The 25,087-nt window shown below is 37.2% G+C and overlaps 1 protein-coding gene across 2 annotated transcripts in view; it reads left to right on the forward strand.

The window, feature by feature from the left end:
• The first annotated feature begins 17,592 nt into the window (after positions 1 to 17,592).
• The window catches only part of PHACTR1 (phosphatase and actin regulator 1), a 554,139-nt gene continuing 546,644 nt past the window's right edge, over positions 17,593 to 25,087 (forward strand). The window contains exon 1 of one of the 2 annotated variants that reach the window (XM_049765251.1): positions 17,593 to 17,911. In XM_049765251.1, coding sequence (XP_049621208.1) covers positions 17,800 to 17,911 — 112 coding nt within the window. In that variant the 5' untranslated portion in view covers positions 17,593 to 17,799. The remainder of the gene's footprint in view (positions 17,912 to 25,087) is intronic. The other variant, XM_049765250.1, reaches the window with a different exon arrangement.

A 25,087-nucleotide genomic window follows, 5' to 3' on the forward strand; every position in this document is an offset into this window, starting at 1 on the left:
AAAAAAAACCTCTATTCCAATTACCTAATATTCATATTTTACAAATCTGAAATTATACCAATCTAAAAATTTGGGTCTGAATGAAATATTTTCAGGTACTGGCCAATTAAAATCTGTGTTTTAAAGCTTGGAATAAAACAATTAGAGTTTGAGTTCAGACCATAATTTTCTTTTCTAGCTGTGACAGATGGCAAGCTATTTCATTTTTCTTTGCTTCAATTTTCTCTTTTGAATGAAAATCATAAACACTAAGAGTTCTTAACCCAAAGAGTTATTTTGGAAATTAATTCAAAGTATCATTTCACAAAAAGATACAATATATGATTTTTAAAGAGTATCTTACTTATCATTATTATTACTATATGTTTGTTTTAGAAAAATATAAATTAAAATTTTAATTTAGATACAAAGAATTATTAAAAGACTTCCTACTAATAAACTATGGTTTAGAACAAAGAGAAGGGGTAGGCTATAATCTAACCACTACCAATTAATCATGCAGATGTGATTTAGAATGACTGAAGTGCTGAACAAACAAATATGAAACACTAAGTAAAGTGTCAAACACTTTTATATACATATATAGACACAGAAAAAAATATGACTTCTTCTGTTATCTTAAGTTATTCCAAGAGAAAATCCTGACCTGTCCTAAATTCTAATATGTCCTAACTTTTCCTTTTATTCCTATTCCAAATTTCTAATATCTAAATCCATTGGAAGTATGAGACCATTTTAAAATGTACCAAGAAAGAAGACAACTTTGATTTATTTTTCACTTTAAGTAAGGTAACATGGTTACAACTGTAAAATTTTGATTTTCAAAACAAAATAGTGACTGAATTCCAAAAACAATGTATTTTTATTTCTTCTGCTGGATATTTTCTTCCCTCCTGTTCTATAGGAATATTTGCCAAATTGAGTTGATGTCCCTAGAGTTCCAGCACATGCTAGGTTGTCAGTGTGGTTTCCAGGTGGTGTTTCAATGAGTCAGCATCTACCTAGAAACAAGAAAACAGATTTGGAAGAATTCACTTGAAATTTGTATATATATTTTGCATTCCTCTATTTTATTCTCCTTAAAGAAAACATAGCAGTATGAATAAATTGACATCAGAAAAACCTAGATGCTGATTGTAACAGAGATCAAATCCCTATAAATTTTAATACCATAATTGCACTATTAATATTATTATTATTGACATCTAAATGTCACAAATACATTTAGATGAGTGTATCCTCAATTGGCATAGGTTTTCAATGAATGTAAATAAGGAACAAAATATCACAATAAAGAAAAGAACAGTTTTGAGTGCCAGTCCCTTGTCTTTGAGAAAGTGAAAGACTTTGTAATACAATGCCAAGTATGCTTATCAAAGCAACACAAAGAGGAAATGGGAAAGCTAAGAACATTCTTTATTATTCAGACCTCCCCATCAGTGCTAAGCTATCTTCTGCTTATTAGTTTAGTTAGTTCTGAGTCCAATAGTGCTAGGTCCACCAGGGCTCGTATCCTGAAATGCTCAGTGGACTTTGCACATGTACATCATACACTTCCTTCCTTTGAACTTTCTCCCAATCCCCAGAGAATCTTTCATGCATGAATTGATGCACGCCTAAACTTCATTTGGGGTTTACAGAATCATGGTATATTACTTGCAGAAAACTAGTACATAGGATCTCTATGAACAATTCAGTGTGATTGGATCAAGAAATTCAAGGTAAATTATATCAGGTATTGGAGAAAAAACAGGTTCAAGGAAAATGATCTTGATATATTAAATTAGGAAATATGGATTGAAATATGGCTGGAATGATAGAACAGCAGGAAGGACATTTGCCTTGTATGCGGACAACCTAGGCTTGATCCCCAGCATTCCATATGCCCCCCCTGAGCCAGTCAGGTATAATTTCTGAGCAGAGAGCCAAGGGTAACCTGAGTGCTGCCAGATGTGGCCTCCCCAAAACAAAATGAAACAGAAGAAAAGAACTATGAGTTCTGTCTTGTAGGAAATAGAACATTTGGAGAATGTCTAAAGCTGAAAAAGCATTACTAGACCATATGATCCCCTTGCCACAGTTTAGAAACAACTATCCTGTGAACCCTTTCCCAATGAATCCCTGTGATTCCAGCATGTTTACCTGGATCTGCCTGATTTTTGAAAGGCTTTATTTTGCTTTATGATCCCAGATTCTTGGAAGCAAAAAGTAAGGGTCTGAAATGTAAGGTCTATTGACTATTCTAGCTATTTTACTTTTATAGATAAGGAAAATAGAGTCCCAAAGAAATAAAATAGAATTAGAAACCCAAGAATATATGTTCATATTTCACTATTATTTGAATGCTAGCCCCATGCTGGAGATTCTTGCTTGGTTTCAGTCTAACATAGGAACATACTCCCAAATCAACCAGTTTACTCACAAAAAAATAAATTCTGGGAAGAAGTATATGTTTCTTTACTCTGCCTTAAAGTTATAGTTAGAAGAAAAAAAAGAGAGATCATGAAACGAATCCATGGAAAGAGAAGAATAATTATCAGTGACCAATGCTTGTTACAGAACAAGAGATATTTTGTAGATTTCAAAATGGCAAGAAAAGACTGATATAAAAGACAGGCATCAAGGCAGGTCAGATTTTTTATGTTTAAGGAATTTTGAACCGAAACTGACTCCACTAAGAACTGAATGCAGAGGACGTCTATTGTTAGATTTATTTTTTTTTTCCAAGACCACCATGATAGAAGTCAGAATAATGGCATTGAGAAGCAAAGAGAACAAGTATTCACAAAGTAACACAACCTGGAAAGGGAATTGAACATGAATTCAACAAGAGAAAGGGACCGGGGTCATAGAGATATTTGCCATGCATGTGTTTGAACTGAGTTCAGTCTCCAGCACCCCATAAGGTCCTCTGTGTTATCCACAATTGATCCCAGAATGCAGAGCCAGGAGTAAACCCAGAACACCACTCAATGGGACCCCAAAGCAAAACCAAAACAGTAGATTAGGACATAGGTTAGAAATAGGAATCAGTTCCATAATTTTAAAGCTTGGTATAAAGATCATAGAAAACCATCCAAAAAATTTAATGCCTATAATAATTTCCCTAACATGCTTTGCATTTGCTTCCTCATATGATTCTACCGAATCTATCATTTTCTTAACCATTTCATTTAGAGGATGCAAAGATTGTTTAAATAAATTATCTGCTTTTAAAATGTTAAAATCTGGAGCCAGAGCAATAGCACAGTGGTAGGGCATTTGCTTTGCAAGTGGCCAACCCTAGACAGACCCTGGTTCGAGTCCAGGCATCCCATATGGTCCCCTGACCCTTCCAGGAGCAATTTCTGAGCTCAGAGCCAGGAGTAACCCCTGAACATCACTGGGTGTAACCCCAAGCCCCCCCAAATAAAATATTAAAATATTTGTAATTATTTTTACAAATACAGTATTTTTCCAGAGCATTAATACTTCAAATGAACAATCCATTTAAAATATCTATATGCTCTAGGCATTTGATATCACCAAAATTATATTAAATTCTGTGTTCTCATAAAAAGAAAAATTCTGATTCAGTATTGAGGAGGTCACTCAAAGAAAATAAGGATGTGGGTGGGGGGTTGCCGTTGTTTTACATTTCAGTGCAACCATCACTTTTGAGCCAGGAGGGGCCCCAGTATGCTGCTGCAAAGGAAGGAGAAAAAGTTTCTGCAGCAGCTGAATAAAAACAGACCTTACTTTTCTTTTGAACCTACGCAGTAAGAGCTTCTGTTCTATTTAGTTGATTATGCACTATTTGGTGACTAAACTAGATAGGTGACAGGCAGAAAAAAAAAACTACTTGGCTTAGCCTAATTTAAGCCTTGTCTTTGAAAAGTGAGACTGCGTGCCAAACATCCTACCCAAGAAATTACTTGTACACTAGCCCCATATTCTCTGCTGACACAATGATATTAAACACTGATTTTGAAAAAAAAAAAAAAAACAATGGTTAAAAGAGAGTTCACTTTGTATTGGCCAGGACCTTGCTATTTTGTTCCTCATTCAGTCTTGGGAAAGAAAAAAAAAGTGCTTTTTTAAATACATATTTTACACGATAAGGAATCCAAGTCTCTTTCAAATATCAAGAAACATCCCAAGCTCACATAACTATTAGCAAAGGAGTCAATATGTAATCCTGGAACTGCTGATGTTTCCACAACACTGTCAGTGCTATTGCTGAGGTAGGCAATATTAAGAAAGGTGTCCATGAACTGATATTGGGACACATACAAATGTTAATGATTCTCCATACATTCATGTACATATTTTTAATTTATCAAAAGAAAGGTGAAAATTGAGTATTTATGTAATTATATTGTTAAGATTCAGTTTCTTTTTTTTTTGTGTGTGTGTGTCTTGGCTCTACTTCTTAGTTTCATGGGACTGAAAAATAATTTTAAAAAGTTTTAATGGGAGATTTTGAGGTCACACCCAGCAATATACAGAATTTATTCCTGTCTATATGATCAGGGATTATTCCTGGTGGTTGCTGAGGTACCATACATGGTAGACAGGTGGTATAGTGCAATCCTGGGCCAGTTTCATGCAAGGCAAGCCCCCAAACCAGTGGACTCTCTCTGGTCCTGAAGTGAAACAATTTTACTTAAAGAAATTTACTTCGAGAAATTTAAGGAGAGAGAAAGAGAAAAAAAAGATGGAGAGAGAGTTGTTCAAGAGAGAATGATGGCTTTTCCAGAAGGGAAAGAGTACAAATTATTTTGGGTAGAATTGTATATGCAATTTCTTTAAATTATCTTGTCCAAGACTTTTCTACATACATTACATTGAAGCTGCATGTTGTGACTGAAAAAATATTGGACTCGATAATCCTTTTATGTTTTTTATTTGTCTCATTTTCTCCAATAATTTCCCCCTTTTTAAAGACAGTCTACTCTTCTCTGGATCATGCTTCATTTTGTGACTAGAGTGGTGCCTCCAATTCAACCTCTTAAGTATTTGTTGATTTTTGTTGGTGCTTTTATATAATTTTCTTGAAAAGCTATCACTGAAGTCTGTTCCTGAAGTTGATTTACAGAGGCAACAGGCTTTAGGGAACATAATCTTCCTAAGTTCCTAATTTAAAACATAATATTTGTATCAAGCTTTAAAAACATAAATAAATAACAAAACAAAATTCAACAATCTCACAATCTAAAAACAGGCACTCTTATAACCAGCTAAAAATTTCCCATTCTTTTTGTATACATTGTTATATACACTGATACATTACATGTACATATTTTTGTATCCTAATCAAACTCATCCTATTTATTATCTTTAATTATCTGAATTTTTTAAAATGAATTGCTCTGTGAATGGGTAGTTTTAACTGATGCAGGGAATAATCAGATATGGTTTGGACTTAAAGGAAGAAGCCAACCACAGTTTGTGTTTGCTCAAAGAGTGAACTTTGCCAGTTGGGTTGATTTTACTGCCATTATATATTAAACAGAGTATCTTACAAATATCCTGTGGTCTGATCTCTGTCATCACTCCATATATAGATGCAACAAATACAAATAAATTTTCTACTGAATCTATACAAACCAAGACTTTCTTTTAGACATATTCATTGAGAAAAATTTCTACTCTTCCCTCTCTCATAATCATAATATGCTTTATTTTTATTATGACCATATATAACACTTGGTTGCTTTACACTTCACAGTATTACTCCAGTTACATAGAAGATTTAATCAAGGAAGAATTTTATTCATCTGGCTTGTTTTAATGATAATTAAATGCATTCAGGGCAGAGAGGAAAAGCAAAAGTACTATGCTTTATTAAATGCCTAACATACATTAGAAGCTATGAGAATTTTTATTCAAAACCATAAATTTATGATAGGTATCATTGCCCCCAATTTTTGGGAAGATGAAGCTTAGCAGGACCATGCAACTAAGAAGTAAAGCTAAGATACAAACACAAGATTTTTTTTCCTTTCTACTTTTCCTTAAAGCATCCCACCACTCTGGAAAGCAGTGACTACATTATACCAGACGGAAAGATGATGGCAGAGTGAGAGTTAGAACTCTGTCTTATATTGTCTTAATTATATTTTACAAGTCTACAATGCTACATCTAGAACTCTATTTCCTTTTGTGCATAGGACTCAAAGAGATTTAAGTTCATGGTCTTTGCCTCTGATATTACTTTCTTTTTTGGGGGGCGGGTCACACCCGGCAGTGCTTAGGGATTGCTCCTGGATCTATGCACAGAAATCGCCCCTGGCAGGCTCTGGGGACCATATGGGATGCCGGGATTTGAACCACCGACCTCCTGCATCCAAGGCAAGCACCTTACCTCCATGCTATCTCTCCGACCCCTGTGATATTACTTTCTAATAACCAATTTAAGCAGTCTAGTGCCTGATATGTCCAAGTATATGACATCATTTGGTATACAAAACATTTATTAGAAATATTGAAACTCTGATTTCAAACTCTGTTGCTAAGTCTAGCAACAATATAGTAAGTACACTACACAAGAAATATAAAGTTAAAATACATGGTGTCAAATATTACCTGGACAAGATAACCTAAATAGGATTGGAAACATGATCTGTATTTCTTAACCAAATATGCTCAACATTTAAGTAACAGAAAGCTGTTAGGGTTTATGTCCAACTCAGTTCAACATAAAAAATCTTGAAGCACATTTTCCTTTCTTTGCATCTAGCATGTTTTAGCAGCCAGCCCCCAGTCACTCTGCACAGTGTCTACTTTAAGAAGCTGGGAGGAAAGGAAGCACGAAACATTTGTTGCCCGCCTACCATTTGTCAGGCTCTGTGTTAGGTGTTTTACATTTATTACATAATGTTTTATTCTCCCAAAGTCCAGGAAGCGAGTCAAATTTATTTCTACTTTGCATAGAAGGAAGCAAGACCCCACCTAGAGAATTCACTTTTCCCTAAGATCCGATAAGCATTAAACTTGGAAATTAACTTGCCATTGGATATTAATAATAAAATTATTAAATAAAACATTACTGCTGTTTTTCTTCTCCAAAGACTTCTGGTCAATTCCTTATTTTAATCCTCATAGAAACCCTAGAACTAGGAGCGATGCAAGTACTTATGTTATAGATACTTGAGAGGTAAGTGACTTGCATAAAATTATCTGAATAATAAATACAGAGTTTAGATTAAAAACTCAGGAAGGGGGCCTGAGCGATAGCTCAGTGGTAGGGCATTTGCCTTTCATATGCCAACACTGGACTGTCCCAGTTCAATTCCTGGCATCCCATATGGTCCCCTGAGCCTGCCAGGAGCAATTTCTGAGCAAAGAGCCGGGAATGATCCCTGAATGCCACCAGTGTTACCCACCACTCCCCAAATAAAAATATAAACAAATAAAAACTCAGGAAGACTAACCTCAAAACCTTTGCCTTTGTCTCTTAATTCATGTTGTAGGAAAGAAGATAATATCTACGTTATAATTTTTATAAACTCCTACAAAGTGAAAATTACATGTGCCACAGATAGACAGATATCTAGAGAAAAGGGAAGACACAATATCCTCACAGCTCACAAGGTGTGAGATTGAAGATGGAAATAAAAGCATTGTAGCCATAGAGTCTGGGCAAAGTTTAGACACGAAAGGTAGGGAGGAAGAGAGGGAAAAAAAATAGTGGGAAGATTGCACTGTCATTTGACAACATTTTTGTCTGACTTTTTATCTTAAATTTGTTAATTTGTCCATCAAAATGATAAAGATGTAACTTTTGATACACAAATAGATAGAAATTAAGCAGGTTTAATTGAGAATCTGAGTCCACTGACAACCCATTTGGATTATTTACCTAGTGCCGTGTATCACATTAGCCCAAGTTATAGTGATTTAACAAACATTTATTGCCTCTCAGTTTATGTGGGTTAGGGATTTAAGAGCTAGGCAGATGGTTCTGACTGAGCATCTAACACTGCTGGCATGGATCAAGGTTGCAGTCATTCATAGACAGGATGAGGGATTCCAATTAGCTCACAAAAAATACCACTCAACTAACTGGAAACCTCAGTTTTTTGCAACCTGAACCTCTTTGAAGTTTCTTGTGCGTCCTCTTTGGCATTGAAGCTGGATTTCCTTTTTTGGGGGTATTTTTGGGTTTTGGGCCACACCTGGCGGTGCTCAGGGGTTACTCCTGGCTGTCTGCTCAGAAATATCTCCTGGCAGGCACGGGGGACCATGTGGGACACCGGGATTCGAACCGATCACCTTAGGTCCTGAATCGGCTGCTTGCAAGGCAAACGCCACTGTGCTATCTCTCCGGGCCCGAAGCTGGATTTCCTTATAGCAAGAGAGCCAAAAGAAAACAAGACAGTAGTAACAATGCATTGTATGAAATAATGCACTGTCACGTATGTCAAACACAATCTAGTGGATATTGAGAGCTACCTTGAATCACATTGGGATGAGATAAAACAAGGGTGTGATTATAAAGAGTTAAAAATGATTGGGTTTCGGGCCGGAGAGATAGCACAGTGGTAAAGTGTTTGCCTTGCAAGCAGCCAATCTAGGAGTGATGGTGGTTCGAATCCCGGCAATGCATATGGTCACCTAAGCCTGCCAGGAGAGACTTCTGAGCAACTTCAGAGTATACCCTGAACACTGCCTGGAGGAACCAACCCCCGCCCCAAATTATTGGGTTTCATATTTAACAATGATCAGTGTAATGCTTAAGATAGTATGAGAACATGGACTTTTGTTTGCTTGGGAGCCACACCTAGCAGAGTTTAGGGCTTACTTCTGTTTCTGTAATCGGGGACCTCTCTTGGCATTGTTCAAGTGAACATACAGAATGCCAGGCATTGAGCCTGGGTTAGTCACAAAATGAGGGAAGCTCCCTTCCTACTGTACTATTTTCTAGTCCCAAGAACTTCACAATTTCAAAAGCAGCCAAGAACATGTTCCTTATACATAAATAGATTGTGTTATTATCTAATATATATATATGTAATAATTTTTCAGATTAAAAAAAACAAAATGCAGTTCCTCTGGTCTGGGCTAACAGCAATTTTTAGGATAACTAAGAACTTCACTCAGAAAAATCTGTTGTGATGATAAACATCAAGGAAGGGAGGAAGCTGGAAGGATTGGGGTGCCAGAAATGACTACTGAGTATAAGCCAGTGATATTACCCAAGTATTAATCCAAGTGTGAGTACTCAAACATAAAATAAGGTAGACGCCTCCTTTCCATTGTGAATACACCAAAGTTGGCTCTATATGAAAGGGAATTAATACCAAAACTTTGCAAAGAAGACTTTCTAGAGTTCATGCTTTTATTAAAGAGAACTAAGATGGTTTATCAACTTATTTAGGTTCTTAGTTACTAATAACATGGATCTATATTTGAAAAATAGGCGCCAACAGTTACACATGATATTTAGTTTTAAAAAGTTCAAAAGTCTCTTCATATATTTTTACTAAAGCTATTAAGATATGCCAATTACTAGTGAATTCTATTTTGATTGATATATATTGCAGCAATTAGCATGTACCCTCCTATTTAACCTTTTATTTATGTATTTCCTACAGGAATGTTTAAATAATATCACTGTATGAAGTTATGTCATACTGGCTTTAATAGGGAGGTGCAAAGGTTTTGTTACTATTTTAATAAATAAATTCTTGAATTGAATCACCATGAGCTACAGTTACAAAGTTTTTACTACTGAATTTCATTCAATGTCCAACACCCATCTCTTCACCAGTGCTCATTTCCCACCAACAATGTCCCCAGTTTCCCTTCCTTCCTCCCTATTGCAATAGCTTTATTTCTTTTTTTTAAATTTTATTTAAACACCTTGATTACATACATGATTGTGTTTGGGTTTCAGTCATGTAAAGAACACCACCCATCACCAGTGCAACATTCCCATCACCAATATCCCAAATCTCCCTCCCCCCCCCGACCCCCCCCCACCCCGTACTCTAAACAGGTTCTCCATTTCCCTCATACATTCTCATTATTAGGAGAGTTCAAAATGTAGTTATTTCTCTTACTAAACTCATCACTCTTTGTGGTGAGCTTCCTGAGGTGAGCTGGAACTTCCAGCTCTTTTCTCTTTTGTGTCTGAAAATTATTATTGCAAGAATGTCTTTCATTTTTCTTAAAACCCATAGATGAGTGAGACCATTCTGTGTTTTTCTCTCTCTCTCTGACTTATTTCACTCAGCATAATAGATTCCGTGTACATCCATGTATAGGAAAATTTCATGACTTCATCTCTCCTGACAGCTGCATAATATTCCATTGTGTATATGTACCACAGTTTCTTTAGCCATTCATCTGTTGAAGGGCATCTTGGTTGTTTCCAGAGTCTTGCTATGGTAAATAGTGCTGCAATGAATATAGATGTAAGGAAGGGTTTTTTTGTATTGTATTTTTGTGTTCCTAGGGTATATTCCTAGGAGTGGTATAGCTGGATCGTATGGGAGCTCGATTTCCAGTTTTTGGAGGAATCTCCATATTGCTTTCTGTAAAGGTTGAACTAGACAGCATTCCCACCAGCAGTGGATAAGAGTTCCTTTCTCTCCACATCCCCGCCAACACTGTTTATTCTCATTCTTTGTGAATAGCTTTATTTCTAAGTCATGTTAGACATACAAAATAGTGACATTTCTATATTATACATGTAAAATTAGATTGTTCATTGGCTTGACTCAACTAGTCAAAATCTATTTTTGAGAGGTATATTCCTTTTCAAGTGATATACAGGGGTCCAAATGACTCTTAGCATGACTGTTGGCTCATGAGAGGGCTTGAGAATGCAGTATTGCTCAAGCTCTGTGATGTTATCTGGACAACCTAGTGGTGTTTGGGGATCTCTGGTAGGTACTATTATAATCATGTAGTAGCAGGGATTAAATTTATGGTTAACTATAACAAGGCATGTGCCTAGAACTCTATTCCAAAATCATTTAATATAAAGACACATTTTTTCATATATGAATACTACCTTTAATCAAAGAGATACCTGTAAATATTTTTTAGAGAAATTAAAGTGATGAGAAGTCATTAGTGCTTTCCTTTTTTCATTTTTTTAAATTACATTTTTATATTTATTAACTTCTTTCACTGCTTTCTATGGTTATATTTTTCATTCTTTTATAAGTTCTTGAGGTATAAATTTAGATGTAGATTTAAGATCTTTTCAGTTCTTTGATGTAGGCACTTAGTTATAATTTTACATCAGTACTATTATGCCTGCATACTATATATTGTTATATTGGTTGCTCTATAAACAGTATCTTCTGATGATCAGAAGTTTGATTCAAAAATAATGATAATATTTGACTACTTATGGTTACTTTTTTGTGCTATTTAAAATTTATGTCTATGTCATAAACTATATTTTTGAAATATTCTTATCTAGAAAATTGGCTATACACCTTCTAATTGACCTGGATAGTCAACTTTTAGTATCAATATTGCATGAGAACTCTAGCTTAGTTGACTTTATTCTCTTTTCATTATTATATTGATATTCCTCTTTAAATCATCTTTATAAGTTTCATATATTCACTTATAAGTATCTCCACTAAGTTTCTATTTATCATGACTGTAATCTGTTTAGTCTTATCCATTTGAAGTTTTATATAAATTTTTAATCAGTTCATCAAGTTTCCAGAAAAGTTCAGTTTCTAGTTGGCACTGTATTCAAGATATAAATCACTTTGAAGAGGCTAAAGTCATTTATTTCCACTTTGAACATTTTTATTTGCTCAACCATACTTTACAATTGAACAATACTGCCAATGTTGTCTGGTTTTATGCAGACAACATTCTAAGATTACCTTCTCCTCTAGATTCTCCATTTATTTACCACCCCTGTCTTAGAGTACTACCTTCTCCACTTATCTCACAACATGATTATGTCTATTCTATAGGACAGTTCTTAGACTCCACTGCCTTTGGCCATTTGTTATTCTTTTTACTATACTTCTTTGTAGCTCACAAATGAACAATGTCCTTCCGTATATGTCCCTTTCATTCTCCTAACTTCACTAAGCATATTAGCTCTAGTTATATCCATATAATGACAATTTCCATTCATTCAACTTTTCTTATAGCCAAAGAAGTATTACATTGCATATATAGATAACATTAAGTTTCTCATCTATCCTTGGAAATGTGTGTTACTTCCAAATTTTGACTCTTGTGAATATTCTATAGTAGTTTATGGGCCATTGAGGTAGAAAATCCACTTTTAGTTTTTTGAGAAGTATTACTATTTTCCAGAAAGATTAAACTATTTAACAATTCCAACAGCAGCATATGAAGCTTCATATTTCAACATATTCATGCCATCACTGGTTGTTTTATTCATTTTTATTTGTGCCAATCTACTAATGTGAGGTGATTGGTTCTTATTGCTGCTTTTATTTACATTTCTCTGGTGATCAGTGATGAAGAGTAGTTTTCATATATCTATTGGAATCAATATTTTCTCTGAGGAAGTTTTCATGTCTTCTCCCCATTTTATGGATGGGATTGACTTTTTCGTTGTCAAGGTTCTTTTAGGTGAGTTTTTTGTTCATTTGTTTGTTTCTTAGACTGCATGCAATTGTTTCCAGGGCTTATTCCTGGCTCTGCAGTCAGGAATCCCTCCTAAATAGGCTCTGGGACAATACATAGTGCCAGAATCAAACCTGGGTCAGCTGCATGCGATGCAAGTGCATTATCTGCTATATTTTAGCACCAGTTCCTGTTTTTAATTTTTACCAGTGTTGAGTTTTTAGACTTTTATTGTTGTTTTACCAGTGCGGTTAAGTTTTTCCAGATGTAGCAGGATGTTTTCTTGGATTATATCTTTACTGCATTGTCTTTCAATCCATTATCATGATATATGCATTTCATAGATCATTTATTTGGAGCATCTTAATTTCATTTAGAAATGTTTGATAACTTTTATGTACAGCTTTGTGTACTTTTATATTAGATTTATTCACAAGTTTTGGATGTTTTCATACTATTATAAATACTATTTTTAAAATTATGTTTTATAATTTTGTTTTTAGTATGTAGAAATAAAGTTGACATTCTATACTGATATTGTATCAGTGATATATAAAGTTCATTTACTATTTATAAACTACATGTTTTTTTGCTTTTGGGGCCACAACCCACGATGATCCAGGTTTTCTCCTGGCAATGAACTCAGAAATTTCTCCTGGCTTGGGAGACCATCTGGGACACCAAGGATTCTAACCAAAGTCGGCCCTGGATCGGCCACATGCAAGTAAAATGCCCTACCTCTGTGCTGTCACTCTGGCCCCTAAACTCCTACATGTTTAAAAGAGCTTATAATACATAATTACCACATGTATGACAAACCAGTTTTATTTTCATCATATAATTATTATACCTTTTAAAAATTCTATAATTTCCTATAGTCCTGATGTAAAGTTAAGCACAAGTGTTAAGAATAGATATTTACTGGGAGTCTTTGGCTCCTTAAATTCTGATTCAGTAGGCTATTTTGTGAGACTAGATAAAAGTACATTTGACCAACATCCCAATGATGTTGATTTAGGGATTCTCTGGAATAATACTTGGAGTAATTATTAAAGGTTTGACTTTATTTACTTGAAGAATTTTTTGACTAAGAAAAGAATATTATACAATTTCTTTCTTTTATTTTTACCTCAGTCTCTAACATAACAATTACGAATCTAAAAATTATGTTGTATATGTTCAAAATGATTGTATTGTTTATATTTCTCTGGCTCTAGCTCTGGGCATGACTTGCACACAAGAGTCATTATTAAAATGTCAACTGGCTTTAGAAAAAAAATTAAGAGAATCTTCCTTCCCTGAGTCAGCAATTGCATTATTTAAAAAAAAAACTTAAAAAACACCTATATTTGGAAGTTTATTAGATTATAGTTGGATTAATTTCATTCCACACACACCCTATACCCACACATACATAAACACCAAGAATCCTATGGATACTGCCATATGTACACTATGTGAATAAATGATATAAGAAAAACATTCTAAACTATGAACAGTTGCACAAAATAGACTTAAATACTAGAAAATTGCTTGGGAGAAATATGGAGAACATGTGGTTTCCTAAAAATAATTGTTTACCAATCAAAGGACCAAAGTATATTCTCAGACTAACTAAAAAATATCACAAAAATATTTATGGATAGAATTTTAGAAATAATAATAGCTGTGTATGTCCATAGTGTATTTTATCTAGGAAGGAACTTAAAACAAGGTTGTTTGACATCTTTATTTGTTATGATTATGGTGACTTGGCTAATCGTAGTAACAAGTCTGAATTGTACAGTGTCAGCTGGGGACCCACTGGCTGTCTGGAGGATAGTGACCCTCTTTTTATTCTAACTCTAGGGCTTTCCCCTGATGTCACTCTGTCAGATGCTTCCTGATAAGAAGACTCATGTATGAAAGGAATGTGAGAAAATTAAAACTGTGGAAACAATGGGACAGATCTATAAAAGTCAATCTTTCCAATAGGATAAGGAAACATGAAATGAGATTGACTTTGAAAGGAATATGAAAGGACTGATAATGATGTGAGAGATAAAGTAGAAATAGAATGGAAAAAATTAGATAAGAAAAATATATTAATTGAGAGAACTATCTTCCCCAAATATATAAAAGTTAGAAATGAAAATATGATCATTCTAAACTATAAAGATAAACTTCTGTCATTGTTATTGATTGCAAATATTTAAAACTATTTCAATGATAAAATGGTCCATAATAATAGAAACTAGGGCCCGGAGAGATAGCACAGCGGTGTTTGCCTTGCAAGCAGCCGATCCAGGACCAAAGGTGGTTGGTTCGAATCCCGGTGTCCCATATGGTCCCCCATGCCTGCCAGGAGCTATTTCTGAGCAGACAGCCAGGAGTAACCCCTAAGCACCGCTGGGTGTGGCCCAAAAAATAATAGAAACTAATATTTAAACATCTTTAATTAGAGGTAAACCTAAAGAGGTAGCCATATTGGGTTCCTAATGCTTTAAAATTTTGGGGAAAAAAGAAGCATATTTGCAAGATCCAGGTAAGACATATTGAAATATAAACTTCTATACATAAATAATGATTAATCTGTAAAATAAAAAAATTTAGAAAACTAAAGCATATTTTTTTCAAAAGACTTCTTGGGCACATAAACTCTTGTTTTAATCTCTCTTTAACAGTGATAATAGTGAGGCAAGAGTAATCAACTGTCACTTAAAAGTTTATTTAAAATGGAACTAGTTTACCAAATATACATACTAAGGTTGATAAAAAAAGAACACAAGATTTTCAATTAGGCTAACCTATAGCCCCAAGTTATAATACCAACTTTAGCTACATTACCCTCTGTTAGGAATCATTTTCCCCTTCTGCATTGTTTTCTCTTATATTTCTTTTTTATTAAAATGCTTATTAAAAAGTTACCTGTGTGCTGAGCTCATGACATTGTCTGATGGACTAGCTATCCAACATGAATGATGAGAATCATGTAGGCTTATAGGGAAGACACCTTTGGTGTAGACCACAGGGCACAGAGGTGGCCTGCTGAACAGCTCTTAGCATTCCAGTGGCCAATCACAAGAGCTGAGTTCTGAAAGACATGATAAAGGCAGTTTGCAAAGACCTTAGAATCTTATGATAAACAATGTCAATAATGACAAACCTAAAGTTTAATGCAGGGAGATCATTCAAGGACAGATTCAGAGCAGTAAAGAAAGTTATATTTAATGGTTAAGAGGACACTGAGCACCTTGAAAGCCATTGAATTTGAGTGGTTTAGACAGATTCTGTTAGTAAAGTGGAAAAGAGGAGATTCAGTGTTAAAAAATAGAGTTCATAGGGCAATAGAGTTCTACAGGTAAATCCTGTAAATACCAGAAGAAGGAATGGAGAGGTAGAAAATTATCTGGTAAGAATTGTGGAACATAATGAATGGAGTCAAGGGCAGATTTATTTTTCCTGAGAGAACGTGTTAATAAATGTACAGACAACAAATGCTGAAGTTAAAGATTGAGTCTGACACAATCCAGGATTGGAGAACTGGAGGCAGAAAAAAGAGAGGGAAGCCTGAAGAACTGGCCAGAGAAGCATTTTTCCCTCAGGTGCTGAGGGACAGTACTTGACACTGATATTTCCTTTGTAGCAGGGAGGGACTCAAGTTAACCTTTAATCTCTATTCTCCACATGGTTCTTATTAGAAAGTTGAGCAGCAACATTGGGCCTCAAAAAGGCCAAGTGACTGAAGTGGTAGAAAGACACACATAAAAGAGAGTGAACCCATCAATAGATTAGGCGGAGGCACCAAACCACCCCCCATTCACTCTCCAGAAACCAGTTTAAGCTCTTCTGAAACCGGTGTAGACTGCAGATCAAAGGAAGAAACCAAAGTGCATTTGAGCATCGCCTCTTCTTCAGAAACAACAGACCACAGTCATAGACACAGGACTAACCCTGACTAAGCACAATGATCTGAGTTACAGAAAGTACAGGGCCAGTCCAAAAATGTTATTTGTTCTGCAAGTCACCCAGCATAAGTTGCTGTTGCTGTTTCTCTATGTGCTGGAGGTCACCCACAGCTCAGTTCAAGAAGGTGTGGTGATGAAAGTATAATCTTCAAAGGCTGAAGCTATAGTACAATGAATGGGGCATTTGCCTTGCATCCTAGCAGACCTGGTTCCAAATTCAGCATCCCATATGGTCGCCCAAGAACACTCAGAAAGGATTCATTAGTAAATGTAAAGCCAGGAGTAACCCCTGAGCATAACCTAAAAAGAAAAAAAAAATGAGAACAAAAGTAAGTTTATTCTTTAGCCCTTTGAACTCTCTTTCTTCCCAACAACAAAGATTTATGTACAGAACTAACACATAGGAAAAGTTAGTGATTGTGGAAAAGAGAGCCACTCAATGTAGCATGCCCAGGCTGTCTTTAAAACAGTGACTCCAGAAACTTGACCATTCTATGCACCCAACGTTTTAGAATTTCCTCACCTTTCTACCTCTAGGCTCAAATGGACCCCCGCATAAAAGCTTTTGAAGAGTTCTAGTCTGAGCCTCTCTTTGAGTTAGGAAAGTGGGAGCCAAGTGTGGACCTCAAGTGCAAAAAAAAAAAATAAAAAACCCTCCCTTCCAACCCACCAGCTGGTCCTGCAGTGGCAATCTAAGAGAAAGCGGTCCATGTAAGCTAGTTGAAGCTGGGATACCCAAGCTGACCTCAGACTAGGGCACCTGAGTGAAGGAGACCCTAGCATGCACTTGAAGAGCAGAGAGTGCATTTGGCGGGAGAGGGGCCGGTGCTGACTGCGCAGCTTTGCTTAGGAGCCTTGTCTTTCGCAGCAGCCTATCTGTGCCAAGAGCGGAAAACTGGGGCTTCAGGCAGGAGGCTGGGCAGGCGTGGAGCACTGACCCGCGGGCCCTGGGACTGGGAGAGGCGTGACAGGGGAGTCCTGGGTACAAGCCAAGGGGAGAGCCTGATCTCTGCTCCATCCAGTCCACCAATCCTTAACGGATTTTCTCTCTCTCTTTCTCTCCCTTCACCCCCTTTTTCTTGCCTGTGCTCCCTTGCTTTCTCTCATCCTCCTTTTTTTCCCTCTCTTTTCCCTCTCCCTCCCCATCCCCCCTTTTCCCTTATCTTCCCCTCCCCCTCTCCCCTCCCCCCTGCGCCCCTTGCCATCGCCTGTCTCCCCCCTGTCTCTCCTCCTGGGCGGCTGCTCCTCGCTCCCAGCTCGCCGGGCGACCCTGCTCCTGCCACCCACGTTAATGGCGGCATCTTCCGAGGACGATATTGACCGGCGCCCCATCCGGAGAGTCCGCTCCAAGAGCGACACCCCATATCTCGCAGAGGCCAGGATCTCCTTCAACCTCGGGGCAGGTAAGGACCAGGCGCGGAGCATGCTTGGCACTGCTGCCCCCAGCCAGCTCGCTGCCTTCCCTCCAAGCAGGATGACTTACTCAGCCCCCCACCCCGCCTCTTCTGGGGTGTCCCCCAACAAACCCTCCTGACTGTGCCCTCCCTTCCAGCCCCATCCCTGCCCAGCTGAGCTCCCAGCTCATGCACACACGTTCTCTTTGTGTGCTGAGTGTGTGAGAGTGTGTGTGTTGTGTTGCAGAGGTGGGGGAGGGTGGTGCATGGAGTTCCCCCCTATGCATCCAGGATTGACACTCGTGCTTTCCCCTTTCCTGCAAGAGAAGAAAGTGGTGTCAGTGATAACAATGATCAGAGGAATAACCCAGAGCTGGGGCCCCCGTGTGTGAGCCAACGCTCTGGCTGGCTGGCTGTGGGCGGAGGGGCTGGCAGCGCCGCTGCTGAAGACTGGCTGGCTGCTGGCGGGGTTACTACAAGGTGGAACTTGTTGGAGACATTCCGGTTTTGATGGATTTCCAGGGGTGCATCCCATTTCTTGGGTGTCAGAGTGGAGTGGGGAGGGGGTTGACTTTTTTTTCAATAGGATTTAGCCCTGTGTTAAGCAGTTTGGAAGTATCCATGGTAATGACAATAATTTCCAGGGTTCACGCAAGGTTATTTGGTGCTGCCATTGGAACTGGGGTCGAATGTGGTCCAAAAAAAAGGGTAACTGAGATGAAGGAGGAGGAAAAAAAGAAAGGGAAGGGGAAAGAGAGACAAGTAAGTAGAAAGGAAGGAGAGGGAGGGAAGGAGGGAAGGTTGGGAGGCATGAAAGAAAAGCAAGGAAAGATGGAAGGAAGAATGAAAGTATGGAAGGAAGGAAAAGGGAAGGAAAAGGAACAAGGAAAGTATAATGGAAGGAGAAATGGAGAGAAGGAAGGAAAAGGAATAAAAATGCAAAGAAAGCAGCAATGACAGGACAGATGGACTAAAGAAAAGGAGTATGGAAAGAAAGTAGGATGAAAAAAGAAAGGGAATGACAGGATGGAGGTAAAGAAGGAAAGGAAGAAATAAAGAGAAGCATTAGAGGGAGAAAGGGAGGAATACGTTTTAGAAGGTAGTTGAGGCTGACCCTTTTACCTTATTAGAAGGACCCAAGTTTATCTGAGCTACTGCTGCTGCTCCAGTGTCCTGGGAAAATCCTCCCCTGTTAGTGGTCGCAGGTCACTGTGGAGTTCTTCCACATCACCACAGACTTTCAGGACTGCCTTTTCTGAAGGAGTCCTAAGTTTTCCCTCTGGTCTGTGTCTTTCTTTCTGGTGTTTCTAGTTATTCAAACAAATATAGTGCTAAGAGAGATACAATTCCTGGAGATTGTTCTTCAAAATAGACTTAAACCCCAAACCTTACCTTTTGATTTAGGAAAATAGTTGGAATAGTATCCACAGAGTGTGTAAGTGCACAGATGTATGTATATGTTGGAGCATGGTGTACCATCAAATGAGTATTTTATATGTGATGTAGAAATTTGGACAGATTGAACACTGCACATCAAAGACACATGGCTCAACAACCTACTTCTTCAAGTTTGGAAGGATGGCAAGGGAAAAGGCCAGGGTGGCCAAGTTCCTTGGAATATAAATGTCTTACTTTCATGGTTTGACTATTTTAATCACATGCTTCCTTAGGATGCCTGAAATGTTTGGCTTTGGACTGGGGACTGTGAACAAAAGAATTTTATTGAGAAAGCTTTGCCTTTTTTGTAGTGCAACTAGGGTCACATTTGAGAACTGCGCTTTTATGTTCAGATTCAGGGGATGATTGGTCTTGCAAAGGAAAGAAAGGTGCTAGAGACACTGTTAATAGAAGTTGTTTATTTCCCTCTACTGCTTTTACAATAGAACAATAATGGAGTCTCAAAGTTCCAACTACTTCAAGTCATGGTGAACCATTTTGCCATCAAATTAAACCCAGTAGAAAACTTGTAATCTTTGAGTTCAGTTAATCTGCTTTCGACGTCATTTCAGGTTAGGCTTTTCAGACAAGACTTCTCTCTTTCACTTGAAAAATAACCAAGCCTAGATAAGCTTTCAATGGCTTTTATTTGTCCCTGGAAATAACTGTAGAATCAACATGTCCAAAAAAGACACTATTGACAAAGAGAGATGCGGTTGACAGAACGTTGGTAAAGCAAAGAGCATATCCACCAAGGCACTGTTGTGAGGCATTGGGAGCTGTCCAGCTCTGGTGGTGCTGAACTAAATCTTCTGACTGAGTCTGAACTAAATCTTCTGACTGAGTCTGTGAGCTGGACAGAGGAAGGGGGAGTGGTGGTTCTTAGGTTATCAGACAGAAATTCCAGCGCCAGCTTCAGAAAGTTTGCTATCCCTGCCCACCTACACTTGCCGCCTGTTTACTATGCCTCACGCCTACTGCTCCTATTTAAACGGGTGATTTTGCTCTAATTTTGCGCCGGCTGCTCACTCCTGGGGCTTTGTTTATTTTCCAGCTGGTTTCTGGTTGCTTTCCTGACATAGTAAGATCCACTTGCAGATGTGCCTTCCCCCGCGTTTCAAGTAATTGTAACCCCTGGTTTTAAAATCAAACAGCCTTGTTTATCTCCTTGAGCAGCAAGTTGTAATTAAACTATTAGGGTCGTTATCAGAGATGCTAAACAGAGGCATGTGCCCGATCTGGGTAGATGATATAATTTGGGGACAGAGACAGTTTTGTTTCTCCTTAACAATTTCTAAACAATTAGGGATGCCAATTTGCATCTGCCCTTCTTCCCAAGCATCTCCTACCCCCCAGCCACTGATCACTTGTTCTTTCTAGATAAACTCTGTATGGGTTTAAACTATTTATGTTTAATATCTGCCTACTCAACCCCACTGTCATGTATAAACCCATGTTTAATATATTAGAAGTTTAGGAGTTGGTCATCACAAAAATCTTTTTAGTGCCAATGTTTACAGTTGTCAAACAAAGTAGACTGGGCATTTTGAATACTAATTGACTCCATAATATTTCTCAGCTGTTTTCTATTTTTTAATTAATTAAAAAATGTTTTGGTTTTTGGGCCACACCCAGCAGTGCTCAGGGGTTACTCCTGGCTGTCTGCTCAGAAATAGCTCCTGGCAGGCACGGGGGACCATATGGGACACCGGGATTCGAACCAACCACCTTTGGTCCTGGATCGGCTGCTTGCAAGGCAAACGCCGCTGTGCTATCTCTCCGGGCCCTGTTTTCTATTTTTTAATGATTTTAATGATATTGCAGAAACAGCTCCACAGTTTAAAGATAAATACACTATACACCTATATAGTCAGCATCCCAAATCAAAGAATAGTTCCTAAAGTGGGTTTTTTAGTCACTTAATGAATACATTCAGGTCATATCCAGTCTAGATTGACCAACTAGAAAACAGAACCTTGATTTTCATTTTGCTGAGAAAGATTTTCTGAATTTTTCTTTTATTAAATGTTGTAGTTAATTATGAAAACATCAATAGTTGGCATTTCCATCATATAGTTTATGTGTTAGAGAAATTTAAGTTAGGTTATTTTCTTAAGGTTACTTTTTAGACTTAATTTAAACTTTAGGAGAGGAGATTTTCCTGAGGAATTCAATGGGATAAGAGGATTTCATGTAACAGAGAATATGTTCACACTATTAGTAGCAAGTATTTATAATTGTGTTCTCACTTAGTAATGAATATCAGTGACACTAAGCTTATAAGAATTTACCCTGTAACACAAGGTCATTTTGTAACTGCATTAAGTTGAGAGCAACAGAAAAGACATGGCTTATCTCGCAGATATTTTCCCAGGTGCCAGAATATTTTTTCTCTATGTTGACACTATACATAAAAGTATTTCATATACATTAAACCGAAAGATTTCTTAGGATTACACTCAAATAAATGGAAGTGCCTTGTTAAGTCTGAGATTTAAATGAAAATTTCTTAAAGAGGCATCGAAATAAGGAAGGCTCATCTCTCTGATGATTTAGGATTTTTAAAAACACAAAAGCAATCATGGGCATTATTGAGATAAATTAATTCTATTCTCATCACAAAGGAAGTGGAGCCTTTGTCAACATTTCACAATTGCTCTGTCAGGGAAATATTTTGAATTAAGAACCCAGTCAATTGCGGCATACTTGCTTTCTGAGAAGGCTGAGATTTGGTTTAGTGTCTTGGTGTCTTTTAAGGGTAGCTGTTTTGATCTAATGATCATTTCCACTCTTTTTAGGCTTCACTGCCACTAGCGGATAATGATAGTCAAACATGACCAGCTTTTAATTTATAAAAATGAATAGGGCTAATCTTGTTTAAGCAGATTAGGATAGAAACTGGATTTTAGGAGATCTTTTTCTTTGTTTGGTTTGGTTTGGTTTGGGGCCCATATCAGTTGTGCTCAGGGCTTACTTCTGGTTCTGTACTCTGGAATCATTTCTGGCAAGCTCAAGGGAACAGATGGATATCAGGGATTGAACCTGTGTAGACCACATGTGGTCCCAAAAGACCTCTTTCTTATGTCTTTGACTATTATTTTTAATAAAAAGACCATTTTCCTAAGCTAAATCTAAAAATGTACAACATTGAGAAGTCATATCCTAGAATGTGCTCTTATTATTTAACAATGTCTCTAGGCAAATTGTGAATATTATTGTACTGAATCATTCTTATTTTACTAATTCAAAGCTCTTAATAAACATTTTCTGTTATACTGTCATCAATAAATGTATCCTTTGCACTATTTTGGTCATTAGCTTCATATTAAAAGTAGGTAACATTTTTTGATGGAAACATAGCTTAATAAAGTAAGAAGGAAGTGAGAAGTACAAAACAACTAGCTTTGCTTCGCTAGTGAAGTGTCGGAGTTTTGTTTGTGACTTTAAACCAGTAATGTGGACAGGCAGAAGGCTTTGGAAAACCAGGATGAGTGCCCACCACCCAAATCTGTCTAGAATAAAAGGGGTATGTATGGTGTCACCTTCCTGTCACCTTTAAAACTGTGGATGAGTTAGAATTCATCAGTAGTGTGATTTCCTCCTGACCTCAGCTATCAGTCGATCTTGAAGCAAGCAGCAATTTAGAAAGAAACTAGACCAGGGCGTCTCAAACTCAATTTACCTGTGGACCGCAGGAGGCAAAGTCGGGTGAGACAGGGCCGCATAAGGGATTTTGCTTACTGAATATTTGCAATAAAAAATCACATTAGTAAGAAAAAAAATCGCATTAAACATTTGCATACCCCAAACGGAACTGTGATTTTTTTCTTACTAATGCGATTTTTATTGCGATTATACGGTAAGTGAATAATCACGAATACTGCGATATTTGAAGGCCGGCCGCGGCCACAAAATGTTGTACGGAGGGCCGCAAACGGCCCGCGAACCGCGAGTTTGAACTAGACTGTGAGCTTATTGCACTAGGGCTGTGTACTCCAATTTGTCTGACTCAAACTATGGCCCAATGGATGGGATTAATGCTGTGTGCACAGAGGCAGAAACCCCTGGGCCATCCTACTCACACAAATGGGTCCAAACTTTCCCTTGTATGTGTTGTTTTTTATAATCAGTAGCAAAAATTCAAATGGGTAGTCACAAAGCTGGCAGGAGACTCTGTTATGTGCTTTGAAATTTGCTCCCTGTTACACCATTGCTAAAATTGGCTAACTTAATTCTCTCATTCTGTCATGCATAAAAATAGTACTAGTGAAGACCCTATGAGGTAAGGCAAATAATACAAACAAAGGTCCAGAGAGATAGTACAGTGGATGAGGAGATGCTATGCAAGTGGCCCACTTGGGATGATTCAGGTTCAATCCCAGGCTCTCTATATGGTCCCTGAACACTGCCAGGAGTCATTCTTGAGTGCAGAGCCAGGAGTATCCCCTGAGCATTGTCAAGTATGGCCCAAAACAACAACAAAATAGTAACAGTACGATATAGCAAATTAAAGAATATGATGAGAAATGAGAATTGCTTTACTGTAAATAGGCAACATGTCTGTTTACCAAGTAATTGTTGCAACAATTCATGTCTTTATGATAACGCAAATAAAAAAAATCTCTGTTATGTGATTTAAATTCTCTTAATGAATCAAAACAGTTTTTATCAGAAGAAATTTAGTTAAAAAAGTAAATGAAGAGAAAGTACAGGATGAGTGCTTAAAAGAGAACATAGACTTCTCTAGTGGGGAAAAGGATTATGATTTAAATTTTCTTAGGATCATTAATCTGAGTAATATTAATTTTTTTTTTTTGGTTTTTGGGTCACAACTGGCAGCGCTCAGGGATTACTCCTGGCTCTACACTCAGAAATCGTTCCTGGCAGTCTCGGGGAACCATATGGGATGCCGGGATTCAAACCACAGTCCTTCTGCATGCAAGGCAAACACCCTACCTCCATGCTATCTCTCTGGCCCCATGAGTATTGTTAAATATTTTTAAACATCTAAGTATTATATTTATTGTCACCTCATGGTTAAAAGGTAATGGCTATTCTGTTTGTATGCATCTATTTAGTTTAATTTTATGAAGATCATAAGAGTGTATATTTATGAAAAATATTCAGAACTCCTGGTTCTGCACTCAGAAACTACTCCTGGCAGGCTTGAAGGAACATATGGCTGCTGAGAATCAAACCCGGGTTGCCAGCATGCAAGGAAACGCTCTACCCACTTCACCCCCAGTTCTCATTTTTTGAAGTGAATTGGGCATAGAATTATAATATCTATATTTTCTCTTGAACCTCATGAATTACTTAGGAAGATAAACACATATTCAAACTGGCTAAATGATAGAATTCTTCCAGGCTGCAATATATCCCTTTGAATTCATAAATTGAATAATATTAAATTTTAGGCATTTTGCCATAAATTGTCAAAAATACTTTCCTTTTGCTTTTTTCTTTGCTGGCTTGTAAGCTGACAGGAACAAATAAATTATTAATTAAAAATAGTCCACGTGAATATATTATATATACATAATTACTAAACATAACTAACTTTACATTACTTAGAAAACTACTCTCAGATATATGTGACTTCAATTTGTGATCATTATTTAATTTTACTCGAAGAAGAGTTAAAATGCAACTGGATATAGAAACTAAGTTATAAAGCTGATTGTTCTTTATTTTATAAATTATTAAAGAAGACATCCTGTATAGCAAATGCACATTAATATAAATTAA

The sequence above is a fragment of the Suncus etruscus genome, chromosome 18 (assembly GCF_024139225.1).
Source record: "Suncus etruscus isolate mSunEtr1 chromosome 18, mSunEtr1.pri.cur, whole genome shotgun sequence".
Lineage (NCBI taxonomy): Eukaryota > Metazoa > Chordata > Mammalia > Eulipotyphla > Soricidae > Suncus > Suncus etruscus.